Here is a 14,540-nt window from a genome sequence, read left to right on the forward strand (position 1 = left end):
CAGCTTTTCCAGAGGAATTTGTCTGCCATCATCACTAGCATGAGGTGCAGACTTTTCTATTCACCCAGGCTTTTAAAATAATTCATGTAGTCTGGGCCTCCCAATTTTAAAATCTGTGTTTTAGTCCTGCCATTACTTGTTTTGACTGGCTTTAAGTTCAATTTACCCATAGATCACCCATAGATCTTTATGTTATAGGATGATATACAGATAAGATGTATGGATGAGAAAAAGGAAAGTAGCAACTTGAACATTTTGTTGCATTAAAGAGAATCCACAATTCTGACTCTGCTGCTGAAACACAAACGGCTTAGACAGCTTTCAGAAGCTACCCATGTCTTAGTATCTTTGATTCTTTTTCTGCATTAGCAGATCCTCAGCAGTGATGGTCAAAGGGAATTCCCAGCCTTGAGCAGCTTTGTATTTGTTCTCTGTGATAGCATTTAAGTGTACGTGACACAATTTTATTTGGAGGCTGTTTGGAGGCTGTGTTAATTGCATAGGCCCCAGATTCTGCAGTCTGCCTGTTAGTTTGTAACTTAGATATTAGCTGGTGAAGGCAATCATTGATATTGTCATTAAAACTCTTCTTTCTCCACTTTCTTTCAGCAAGAATACCACTATGTGTAGTCACAGGAGATGGTATAAAAGCAACATTTTATTTGTCTGTGTAAAGAAGAATGATTAGAAAATATTGAAAGTACTCTATATACTATTTTAACAGTTAATATATTGTAGAAAAAAATCCCATTATTCATTTCCTTGTCTCTACGATCAGTTGGATTATTCATAAAGTAGAAGAAAAATATTCTTTCAGATAATATTTGTCAACATGTATTAGCATTGACTTTTAAGGACTCTCACTGACCCACTATGCCAACCAGATTGTTGCAAACATACTGTCACTGAGGGTGCTCTCCTGTCCTGTGACCCTCTGAACCAGGATAATTACGGATATCTTATGAAAGGTGGAAGAAATGCACAACCAAGTTTGTCTCTGTTGTCCTCTTGCTCTGCAACTTGGCTAGGTGGTTAATTTCAGTCACTTAGCTGAGTCTCTTTGAAGCAGAAGAGAAGGAGGATGAGGTGTGGGCAGGATACTATACTGCCCAGAGAGCTTTGTCTGTGCAGTAGTATAGAAATTAAATACATCATCATCATCATCGTGGCTCTTGTGTCCTTCCCCTCCCCCTCCTGAAATCCTATCTCTGAGGTGAACCTTGCAAGCACGGAGATGCAATTTCTGTGCATGGAGATGCAATTTCTGTGCTGGATGCAAGGGGGCAAGGCACTCCGAGCATGGAGAACCAGGGTGGACTGGCTTCCAACCTTGCTGCTGAATCCCTGAAAAATCCTATGGCCACCTGCAGCTTTGCAATCTATATGTTAGCGATACATACACACACATGCTTGTATATTGGTTCAATGTACAAACCTCTATTTACCTTGCTCAGTACTGAAATCTTACAGATAGTTGATGATAGATTAATCAATGCTATGCATTATCAGGCATTTGTTTTATATCACAATCGCAGCAGTATTGACTACTGCTCATTTTAGGAGTGCGCTAGTGGGGAAAGCAGTGCAGAATGCCATGCATCGACAGAATACTTGGTAGAGTCACATACAGGTAATATTAGTTCGTGCATACCATATCGTCCAGCTTAAAGTGTGTCATAAGAGGGCTGAACTGTACTAACCTGCATGAAGATTTGAATGCAACTTGTTTGGTATCTCTTTTTCCTTCTCAAGTCTATTATTAGGGGATGTGATGCAACAGAACTGTACTCCAGTTTTAAATTTAGTTTGGATGAATGCATTATGAAGTTAAGGAAACAGTTCTGTGCATGCTTGACCAGAAAATGTGCAATAGTTCCCAGCATTCCCAGCTGGCTCGAATTGTAGGCCTCTCTCTGAATATGCCTTGGATTGTACCCTAAAGGTTTTGTGCTTATGTTAGTTACTTCTCACCAAAAAGGTGAATACTTTAGAGTTTGACTGTTGAGTTTGAATGTAGAGGTCAGCAAATTTCCCTGGAAATGCATTTAAGTTCCATTTCATTCCGTGCTCTCCTTTAGGCTACATCACCAACACCAGCCAAAGGGTATGAACGGAAACAGATGTCTCATTTCACTGAAGTCATACTGATCTGCTATCAGGTGGTACATATCTTCTGGCCTGGGTAACTTCTCGCCATACTGAAATTGAAAAAGACATTTCTGGTGGGCAATGGATGCTGATTCTTGTATCCACTGGAAGCTTTCGGGGCAGGAATGTGGAAGTGTGATTGTGTAAAATGGTATCTGAGGAAAAAGGCCTTTTACAGCATATGAGAGGGAAGACTGCAGCTGCAAACACCCATGAATAGTTGCACTCTTGAGTTGTCACATAAAAATAATATAATTGCATCAGAGACGTTATGTTACTTTCTTGAAAGGTGCTCCGTGGCTTCTCATGCTTTTGGAAAATACTGCCAAGGGAGTTCCTTTACAAAGAAATCACCTGAGAATGTCAATATTTTTCAGTCTTAATACAGCATGTACATGTCAACAACTAACTTTATTCACAGAGTTTATTTTAATATTGTGTGCATATTGCTTTGCAGAACTTTGCTTATATCAAAGTAACCATAGTAAAAATACTAGCAGGAGTAGCACCTTATATGTGGAATGAAGGCTGTATAGCACAGGATTGCAAACCTTAGACCCCTAAGCTAAGTCCACCCTGCCTGTGGTCCAATCCTGCTACTTTGTGTTTCCCAGATAGCCACATGTTTTTCCTGTCCCAAAATGCCAATAGTTTGGCAGTTTCCCAGAATCTGTACAATCCCTCCCACTATTCTAAAATATTGAAAGGGAACTCCCACCTTAGTTATAGGCAGTGAGAGCTTTAAGCTAAAACATGCTTTCAATTTTGGCCCTGTCCCTTTGCTGATCCAATGTAGTCTCATCAGACTGTTTTGGAAATTGAACTCTGTTATTGGACTGAAAGAGGTTTGGCACCCCTGAAATAAGTAATGGCATTATTTTGTCCTTTGGCTCAGGCAGCAACATGTCACTGGACATCCCTTCATATTTGGTATACCATTCCACGGAATACTGATCATTCCATCCTATATGGATATTTGCCTGCTTTAACCAAAAGTGACTGTGAGCACAGCATTGGGAAGCTGACAGTCTATCATTGGCCACAAGTAGAAGCTACAAAAAGCCCGTATCAAGAGTCAGCTCTTGCCTTCCAAACCCTAATGCCCTCTGCGGAAATGTCAATGTTTTTGCTTTATTATTGCTTCATTACATGAATAGATCTAAGATCACCTGTGTGGGGCTGACCAGAGACAGATTAACTCCTCAGGTTTGGGTGGTTTATTGATCCAGTGTCTGGCAAATTTATTTTTTCCAGCCAAGGTGCTTTGTGTTTAATGAGGCTCTGAATGGGTTCTGTAAAAATGACAGGGGAAGGATTACTGAACGGAGATTGGCTTGATGAAAGTGATGAGGCATTAGCAGGTTGGACTCAATTGACAGGTTAGACAGGCACTTGATTCAGTAGTAATGGGAATCCAATGGTGGTCCTTCTAGAGTGTTTTCTTACTGGACCTAGACACAGTTTGGTTTGTTGCAATGGCTCATGATGGATGAATCAGTCTGTATCTGGCCTGTGTCTCTTTTGAGTGGGCTCCACTGAAAGTCCATTCTGTGCAATTTCTGCACAAAGAATTTGCATTTAAATATTGTGACAGGCTGCTTGGAGTCAGTAGCCTCCAGGAAAATAGGAGGCTGTTACACGGGGCAGGACTGTTTCGGCTGGAATGAAAGATAGGAGGCAGCTGCAGGATCATGATGTTGGCTGAGAAAAATCATTAAAAAGGAAGGACACCAGGAGGGAAAGGGCAGAACAAGAGGAAGGACAGAGGAAAAAAGGATGATAATAGGGAAGAGGGGGCACAGCTGTATTGGAACAAGAACAATGTCACCCCCATTTACCTGCAGATCTCTCAGCCAACTGGGTATTGCAGGCAAACTGTGGTTCTCATGAGGGACAGCCTTAGCCAGACAAGCTTCTACTTACAGCTCCAGAAAGCATTTGGGTAACACCTACACTCAGCTATCAGTGGGACAGATTGCTAATAGTAGAAGGGGAACTGTGAAACTGGAGCTGCTTTGCTCACACTTTATTAGAGTATCTTCAGCCTATTAGGGAAGCAGAAAGGAGAAGTTGCAGAAGCACAGAAGCGGAGTGGCCTCTACAGCAGTGAAGGGAAGGTACTCCATCCGTAAGAGAAGAAAGGTTGCCAATTTAGCTATATCAAGGGAACTAAGTGGAAAGAACTTGTAAAGACAAGCGGTGTTGGACTTTTCTTAATCTGTGAGTATTAATGCACCTAATGGAGGAGGGAGGGCATAGTCCTCCCTCCTTGGACTATCTTGCCATAGCTATGCGGCTGCTCAGAACCCTTTGGACCTGGAGAACTGCAGACATGCAAACAAAGTTGTGAAGAATTTTGTTTTGTTTTGTTTTTTAATTTATAAATTGCACCTATAGCCCTACCTGGGTTCTCTGGGTGGTGTTACAGTTCCACTATAAAACCAACAATAAAATAGATAAACTCCATAAAATAATGCAATATAGACATCATAGATTCAACTAAAGATTGTGGAGGTATTATAAAATCATCAGTTTCAGGTGGACACAGTGGCTAGCAGTGCCTTGTTCCAACTTTGGTGAATGTGACAACTATGACCTTGTCTGGATAGACAGAACCTGCCCATGCCCCTGTGCTGTTAACATCCCTACTAGATTACTCTAGGGTTGCCTTCAGAGATGGTCCAGAGACTTCAATGGCATTCATGTTTGTAAAGTATAAGAAAACCAAAACATGCAATGTTTCAGTTTAACTTTCCTAATGAAAACAGAAACTTAGGTTCATTAATTTTGGACATAAAATTCAAATTGATAGGATTGTGGAGAACATATCCTTTTAACCCAGAAAATAGCCTAGTCTGTCTGCATATAAACAGTCCAGAGGTCCTCCAGATGTTTTGAACCATCAGCTCTCAGAAGCACAGCCAGCCTCCAGAGGTCCTGGACCATTATTTGCATAAGCATCAGCTAGCATGGTCTATGAGGTCAGTAAGTTATAGTCCGAAACATCTGGAAAGCAATAGATTGCCTACTCCTTTATTTGCTGTCCAATGTTCAGTTCACCAAAGACTTTGACAACTTGGAAAAGACTGAGATAATGGAAGGAAAAGAGAGTGTTAATTGATTGAGTGGGAAAATAATCTATAAAATTTTAGCCTAAACCTTTCATTGGAATATGCCGCTCAGTTCTTGGAACTGCACCAGAGGAAAGCAGTGCGCATCCTGCTGGCTGAGTGTAGAATGAGGACCCCCTGCAGCTACTCTGAAATGCTCATCAGGTATCATGTCAGTTTTTTAAATTTTATTTTATTCATAGACTTCTCTCAACATGATTTACAATACAATAATAAAATCACAATTTAAAAACAATGAATCATGAAAACACAATAAAAGAAGACATGACAAAGCAATAAAAGAGATAAAATGCCAGCATAAAATCGCAGACACTTAGAATCATAGAGTTTGAAAGGGCCTTATGTCTCCCAGTTGTTCCTCCACAGTGTCTCTGACTTCCCTTGTGCATTCCCAGGTCTTCCCCACATTTCTCTTCATTTTCTGGAGATGGCAATGCATAATCGCAATATACGGATGTGCTGCCTCAAGTGTATTTTATTGTAGGATTTGTGAGGAGCCCTTGCCTGATAAGTACAGGACTATGGCTCAGTTCCACAAATGCTGATTGTTCTAAGTTATGGATGGGCTTGTAGACACAATGCCCAGGATGTGTAAATGATCTGTAGGCCCATCTCGACTCCAATTGGAAGCAGGTGCACTGTGCTTAAAGTAGCTTGTCAGTCAATCAAACTGGAAATTTTCTTGTCCTTTCCGATTTCACTGCCGCATGGTAATGGGAGAGAATTCAAAAAGAAAAGCAAATGACAGAATCGCAAGAGTCTGCTTTATTATATCCTTGCCCAACATTTCAGTGTACAAGTTTGCCCTTCAGCAACCTCCTGCAACATAGCAAAACAAACCAATGTAGAAACATTATCACATAAAAGCCAGATGGCATGCAGCACAATACTGTGGGCACACACACAAAATACATTCATGTCTACTGTTCAAATAAGAATAGCATTATTTTTTTCTCAAGTATAGACTACTTTTAAGATTATAAATGCCAAACTACAGTGTAATCTTGCACTTATTATTGTTATGTGCCACCAAGTCATTTCTGACTTACGGTGACCCTATGAATGGGAGTCCCCCAAAATCTCTTGTCCGTGACAGCTCCATTCAGCTCTTCCATGTTCAAGGCTGCAGCTTGCTTTATGGATTTAATCCATCTCATCTTTAGTCTTTGTTTTCTTCTTCTTCTGACTTGACTTTTCCCTAGCATGATTAATCCTGCACTATCTATGAATTTCAATAACAGATCATGGGAGATAATTCACAGGCTTACAACTAAAAGTCTTTGTTTACAAATCCTCATTTTGCCTTAGGGAATCCATACAATTATTGGATGCAATTATAGCTTTTGGTAAAAAAAATATGTTCATGTTGATATAATTTTTATAATATTCTGTACACTGCCTTGAGATTCCTCTGGTGATAAAGAATTGCTCCCTCCCTCCCATCCTTTTGTTGTTCCTGTGTGCCATCAAGTCATCTCTGACTCGGGGTGATCCAAGGAATGAGCGCACTTCAAAATATCTTGTCCTTGACAGCTCTGTTCAGCTCTTGTAAACTCAAGGCTGTGGGTTCCTTTATGGAATCCACTTGTTTGTGTTGTGTAGCATCAGACATCTTTCCACATCTGTGCATGTCAGCCACCAGACTTCCTTTTGTTTTTGATCTACCCATGTAATTAATGACAACCATATTTGTACTTGCTGTTGGTTTTCCCCAGTAGCTGTACACTGATATTGATATCTTTAAAGCCAATCAATAAATGTACTTTAAAGTTTCAAAGGAAAATTATTTTATTCACTTAAGCAGACAAAACAGAGACAATCCATCCCAAGTTTGTAACCCGAGTAATTCCCACTGGAATCAACCAACTTACCGTTTTTCTCTTCTTTTTCTTTTGTACTTCCAACAAGCCTGTGTGTCATAGTGTGGTGCATGTTTTGTATTGTCTGAGTTTATGGCATTTCCCTTTTGAACTTTACTATTCTCTTCACATTTCGTAATAAAAGTCCTAAATTGTAACTTAGTTTTATTTTATCTTCTTAAAAACAATGTGCCATTGTTTGTAACACACATGACAGAAGTTTATCAATGCAAAATGCAATACAAATAATTTTTGAAATTCTTTAAAGCTGTCTCTTCTCTTCTTCCCAAATGATGTTTTTGGATCATTTGGGATGTGGTGAAAAGCAATGGACATCCTTTTAAATATCAGTAAAAAGAAATCACCAGCACCACTGAGGTGTAGGGCTAAGTGAGCTGCCTTGGGTCCTTTACAAAAGGAACACAGGCAGAGTCTAGATGTAATAAATAAAATAACCTGGTCCTAATTTGCTGAGGAAACAGATTCAACCAACCACCAAAATGACAATTTATTTCACAAACTATGAACTCAAGCTGGGCTTTTTCGGCACCTATTTTCTGCAGCATAAAAGGTACTCTAAGAAATGGGTTGTGGAATAAACTTCTCAGAGAAGCTCACCAGGCACCGACATTTCTCTGTGCCAGGTGAAGATCTGATTTCCAAGGCATTAGTCTTTCAGTCTCTGTTCTTTGAAATCCTTTACAGATTTTTAATTCATTGTAGTCCTGCTAGGTTTCACTGTGGCATTTTCTTAAACTTTATACTGTAATTTCAAACATTTATATTGCACTATATGTTATAATTAATGGTTGTAATTGTTGTGAATCATCCCAACAGTTTGAATTCTTGGGTGGTATAGAAATGTATTAAATAATAAATAAAGCACATTAATCCAGTAGCGTTAAAGAAACAAGAAAAAAAAAGTTGAAACATTTCTTGAAAGCTTAACATTTGTAGCCCATCCTCTTTATAGCTCTATGTTTTCTTCTGGACCTTGTTTGATCATCTGGAAATCATTGGCAGGACATGGAGTTATAGGGTGACATTGTCGGAATTAATATGCTAACATACTGATGTCCACGACAGATCAATGTGTTGGGGAAGTTAGGGAACTAAAGGTGCCTCTCAAATCAGTGGGCTGCTGCATATCTCATTACAGTTGTGTGAAACAGCACAGTCCTGTCCATGTCTTCTGGTAGATCCTTCATGGTTCAGGAAAGCTATTTGGCAGGCTAAAGTGGTCACCTAAAGGCAGATAATTTAGGATGTTGTGAAAGACCAGTAAATGGTTAATTGTTCATCACTGCTGTGTTTATACTGCCAGGAAGGAGAAGAGGCATTTTTGGGATTTCCTCAGATGTCAAATGATAATGTTACTTCTACACATCTTGGTTTCTTGGTTTCTTCCCTCCCTCCCTCCCTCCCACCACCCACCCACCCACCCACCCATTCTTTTTTCTGCAGGGGATGGGGAGATCTTTCCAGGTTCCTGGCTAAATGCCATGCAATGTAAAGAGATCTGCAAATTCTGATGACCAGTTGATCCACTTCTCTTTTAAGATCTTGGGGTTTGGTGCATCCCTCTTCCTCCAGTATTCATCATTCCTGTTAGCCCATGTTGGTTATTAGAAAATATTTTATCCAATCACCTCTGATGATTAGCAAACATTGTATCCAATTTGTGCCCCATAGCCTGCATTCTCTGATCACACATGCTGGGAAGCCTAGGCTTTCTCAGAAGGGCCTGGAGACTTCTATGTCAGATTGGTCCACTGCAGATTTTCTTTTCAGTTGTACAGGAGGTCTCCATGGTGCTCCATCTATTTTAGTGCAGTGGATAGCTTCTCTAAAACTCAAAATAAAAGCTGCACTGCATCAGTAGTCTCATTCACATAAGAGGCAGCTCCCCCCACACCCACTGTTTCCCTTGGTGTGTGCTTGTTTAGATGTCTTCCCCTTCAGAAGTACCTCTAATTGTCACCAGATGCTGTCTGGGAGACAACTGATACACACCATTCTCTCAATGTTGTTTTTTGTCATATTGAAAACTAAGTTTCACACTCCTGAGATCAACACACTTGTTGTGGGATCCAAAGAAAGTTACCTCAATTTGCTTCTTTGTAAATATTGATCATGAACTTGCCCCCCAAAATGGCAAGCTAGAATGAATGGGCATGAAAGATCAGTTTGGTGATTTTTTGGTTAATGTGAAGAACCACTCCCCTTTCTTTAACCAAAAAAAAAAAAAAAAAAATCATACAGTCTACAAAAATGTAATACAGAAATGCTAATTTCATTGGGTTTTCAAACAGAATGTAAACAATAGGTTAATAGTTTGAAAGCTATTATTTCCCTGCCTGTTATTGTCACATCTTCTGAAAATAGAGGTTTTTATTACAATACAGGCTGGTTGCCCCTAAAGAACCTGTTTATTGTCTGTTTATCTTTCATTCTTTTCAGTCTTTCAAGGAGAAAAAGAATGGAAGTGTTTCTTAGCAGCTTTAACTGGCCACTTTCAGTCTTTCAAAAATATCCTATTAGGAAACCAGAGAAGAATTTAACACTTCACTATCTTTCCTCATAACTTTCTTCAGTATTAGACCCCCTGGATTCTTAGCTTTGAAATGGAAATAGTATTTATCAGCATGACTGAAGCACAGACTGTCTTCAGTTTACTGATACTAACATTTGTAAGATCCGAGCATGGCCACCTGGAAGCTACCTGGAAGCTTCTAAAGTGAAAGGGAGAAATGAGTGAGAATTAGTTTTGTTCCATGTTCTGTTTTCTGTTAAGTGTTAAAGCAGCATTAATTTAATTTAGGTTTAATTTCAACTGTGTGTATTTTTTGGTTTAACCCTCATGTTAATTACATTAATTTTACCTTCATGTTTGATTTACCATTCATTTCAACAGATCCCTACTCTGCCTTCTAGTTGTATCTACTTTTGAGATTTTCTGTCCAAATCTCATGCTATCTGCAGGCACTGCTCTATTCCCTCATGTGAAAAAGGGAAATGAATGAATGAATCCACAATTCTTTTTCATATTTATTTTTGTGTTCATGCTAATGTTTACATTAAGATACATGAAAATAAATAAGGTGTGTTTGTTTAGTTTTTATTCATTTTATACTGAATGCACACTTGTGATGATATCATAAGCCAAGTCAGAATGAGGGCAATGCTTCTTGTCCTCAGTCTGAATGGGGAAAAATCAACCTGTTTCCTTTCCTCATCATTTTATAGGTCCTCTAAACAAGGGGGCAAAATGACGGGGTGATTTGCTTGGGAAGATAATTTGTGTGGAAATTACATCACCATTTTTGGCTCAGCCCTATAAATTAGTAATCACTCTCATCATCTGTTTTTCCCTTCCACATCATCTAATAATCCCTGAATGTCATTTCTCTTGGATAATATGCATCTGGATTCTTTAGTGCATAAGCCCTTTTAGTGAGGTTAGGTCAAAAACTATGTTAGCACTCATGCTATTTCCATTACAAAGCATTTAGGGATATTTATCTATTAAGAACTGCCTGACCCTATGAATCTAGAACTACTGGCTGTCTCCTACTGGGGATTTAATTGCTCCCATATTACCAGTATTCAGCTTTATACATTGAGGAACTCTAATTCCAAGCTCTGCTTTAAGGGGAGGTCACTTGTCAGCAATAAGCCTGTGCTCAGTACCAAGACAGATGGGTTCAGGATTTGGATCCTGACCAAGTGCTCTTAAAACTGTGGTTTCTCAAGTTGTCTCAGCCCATTTTAAGATTAAAAGCCAATTGCAGAAATTGGCAAAAGACATGATATCACAGAGCTGGTCAGTGATATTGATTTATACCTCCCCCTTATGGATTCCACAATCAATTGACCTTGCAATCTGACTCCAAATAGTGCAAAACTTTTTTACTTTTCCTGAGCAAGTGATGTATCTATAAATTGTATGCTTTTTGTTGAGCAAGTATTGAGCAAAAAAGCTCAATGTTTGCTAAAGAAATATGGAAGCAATTGGGAACTGGTAAAAAAAGGCTGAAGACAATTGGCTTCTGATGGTGTAATATGGCAACAAATGTCCCTGACCCATAGAGTGTGTGTGTGTTATAATATGGAATACATGAGCCACAAAAATCTATTAGTACATGGGAGTGCCAGCAAACGGTGCCTTTGTAATCATGGGAATTCTGGTGAGCTAAATCTTTTGAAATAAATCCTCTTGTTTGTTGCCACAAACTATGTGAGGGCAGTGACGAATATCAAGATAGGATCTTCTTCAGATGTGACTGTCTGGGACTGGAACTTGTCCCTTCATAGTATTCACAGAGAATAAACAAACAGTAAGAACAAGAGAAGGTCTCGGAAAGAGAAAGCCATTGGAGAGAAAATCTGCATTCCCTGCCAATCACAGGCAGGGAATGCCACCTCCAGATCATCTGTTGCATCTTTCAGGCTTTGCCAGCACAGGGACTGATACCAAGCTTCTCAGGAAGAAAAATAATGCCTGGCATTGAGGCAGTTACATTAATCTTAGTACACTAGAGAAGCAATCTGGCCAATTACCAGAGAGGGATTTTTATCCTTGACTATCTGCTGTCCTCATTCCTGATAATTTTAACTTGAATCCATTTCCTCTATCTGTTTTAAGAGACACTCTTTGCCCATTATGCCTGTATTTTCCGGAAATGGATGCCAATGCCATATGTGATTTTGTGAACAATTCTGTATATAAATCTTATGTTTTCATTCATACACATCTATAGCCATTTTTAAAATTGAGAACCATATGGGAAGTGAACTTCTGTAGAATCTGAAGTCATATGGGTAAAAATGGCTATTGCAAGATGTTAATGAGCTTTTTTTCTTTTTGCCTGTAATCAACCCCCAAATCTTAAGCGCAGTGACTTCCTTGCTGCCCTCATGTGGCCTGGAAGGCACATGCCAGCCCCTATATCTAAGTAAGATTCACTGTGTGTCTAATTTGGAATTTCTGGGACTAATGGCCATCAATATGAAATGGATATATGTAGGACAGCTCAAAGGACTAACAAATAATGAAGTCCAATTTCTCTTTATTTCAGGTCCACAGATTATGGCACTACTTATGAAAAGCTAAATGACAAGGTTGGATTGAAGACAGTGCTAAGTTACCTTTATGTCAGTCCTACTAATAAAAGGAAGGTAAGAAAGCTGTTTTCGAACAGGAAATTGATACTGAATGCCTTTTGAGTTTGGTCTTATGGTAGTTTGAAGCTAATTGATCGATTAAGAGCTGAACTACAGTTACTTTCTGGTTGACTGTAGGATTGTGTGAGGTGTCTGCATCTGTAAATCTGATAGAATTTTCCAACTCACTCCTCTAGAATCAATTCCATAGTCCCCAAGGAGGTGTCACCTTGATCTGACATGAGCCAAGCCATACCAATTTGATATGCACAAATCATTTAATCATACTGGGAAATCCATAGTGCTGAAGATGAACTGAACAAAATAACAACAAAAAGTTCTTTGTGAATTAGGGAATACCTAGAGCCATATAGTGGAGGGTTGAAACAGACAGGGATCTTCCAAGAGAAAATGCTGTGCCTAGGGTTGCATAATGGACTTATGAAAGCAATACAAAATTAAAAACACTACAAACCAAGCAGCTTTAAAAATTTAGACCCAGTTTGTTCAGAAGGTCTTAATGGTGCAAATAGCTGTTGTGCAACTGGAACTACACATCTGCAACTCTTGATTCTCACTATGTGAATAATTTGAGTACATATCTGGAACATGTAAAAGAATTTCAGCACAATTCATTTCTGATTACCATATTGCTGCAGTCTGTTGGGCTCAAATTTTCCAGTGTCACAAAATTCTACTCAATTTCTGTGGTTTCCATGGTCTTGCTATTCTGCTACCAGAGACCCCTGGAAGAGTTACAACTGCTGCAGGAGCTGCCCCAGCCATCCAGCATGGGATTGAATTTCAGGTGCAGTGGCTGATGGGATATATGACATCAGTAGGGAGACTGGGGGAGGAGGGTGGAAACTATGCTAGCACAGTCTGTCAGGGACAACCAGCCACTCCTCACAAAAAACATGGACCATCATGTATTTGTTGTGATAGCCAACCAGAGTGTGTCATTCTCCTTTACCCACTCCCACTTTAGGCATAATTGCTCCTTTAGCTTTCCCCACGATTTTTGGTGCTTCTGAATTGTATTAGCACTTCTCTCTTTCTCTTAGTTCTCCCTAACCTACTCCTTTTGTTCCCCCACTTCCATTTCACTAATTAGCGCAAATGGATCTCTTCTTTCCTTAATTCTTACTCCTCCCCCTGTACTTTGCAGCTGTGTGCAAATTAGTCCATACACACCTTGTCTTGCCACTTTCTTTATATGGGACATATTCCACTTGGAAGATCCCCTTGCTAAAATACACAAGAAAATTGACCAGGTAAGATTACAGAAAACAGGCAGCCATAAGGGCAAACTTGCAAAAGACTGATAAAAGTAATAATATTTTTAAAGTCTCCAATTGTGTACTTTTGACACCCATTTTTTATAAGCCTTGGAATGACTGACAGTTGTTCCCAAGTGTCATGTTGCTATCAGTGGAAATGCAACTACTGGTAAGACTGCAAAAAGCAGACTTTTTTGCTTTTCTTGCTGAATGGTTCTGTAACCCATCCTGGCAGGCCATGTTTCAGGCAAAAAATAATTCATCCTGTGGAAAGTGGTCTGGGTTCATACAACATGACAACCCATCATGGCTAGCTGCCTATGATAGGATGCTGTATTGTGTGAACCAGGTCAGTGTTGATTCATGTGGTTGGTCAAGAAAAGAAGCATTTGTCTATCTTGCACTGTCAGAGACAGATTGTTACAGTCAATGACTAAATGGTAGCATCAGTGCTTGGTAAGGGAAAAGCTTGGAAAGTATTACATTTGATTATTTTGAAAGTGCCTTGTTGGTCTTCTGCTATATCCATCTGAAGATGTATTTTGTGGTTAGCATTTTATTATTGTTTTTCCTTCTCTTGTCAGGTCAGCACATTCAAGACTGATGTTTATTTTTCTACCAGGGATCTTTAGGCAGGTGCATTGCCATAGCTACTGTTTGTCCTCCTGCGTCCATAAGGAACCTTTTTCTTTCTAAATTTCTCAGGCTGGTTTTTCATCAGTCATCTTAATTCAGTCAGTGTTCTAAAATCAAATCACATCTGCGTCTATTTTGGTCCATAGACTGGTGTATCTTTTGCGGCTATATGATTTCAGCTGTTTTCTTCAGGATCCATAGCAACAAAGATAATTTGTGGCTGTGCTGAAATGTGAAATCGTGTGTGCATGTTCAGAAATGAACTACCAGTTCTGAAAATTGGCCATTCTGACCTGTACTCCAGTCATCTCAAACTTCAGGTT

The 14,540-nt window shown here is 39.4% G+C and overlaps 1 protein-coding gene across 1 annotated transcript in view; it reads left to right on the top strand.

Annotated features, from left to right (window-relative positions):
• The window catches only part of LOC123027410 (VPS10 domain-containing receptor SorCS3), a 597,507-nt gene that overhangs the window by 312,214 nt on the left and 270,753 nt on the right, over nt 1-14,540 (top strand). Inside the window, exon 6 of the mRNA XM_044438273.1 lies at nt 12,217-12,316. Coding sequence (XP_044294208.1) covers nt 12,217-12,316 — 100 coding nt within the window. The remainder of the gene's footprint in view (nt 1-12,216; nt 12,317-14,540) is intronic.

The sequence above is a fragment of the Varanus komodoensis genome, unplaced genomic scaffold, assembly GCF_004798865.1.
Source record: "Varanus komodoensis strain SLA01 unplaced genomic scaffold, ASM479886v1 scaffold1, whole genome shotgun sequence".
NCBI lineage: Eukaryota > Metazoa > Chordata > Lepidosauria > Squamata > Varanidae > Varanus > Varanus komodoensis.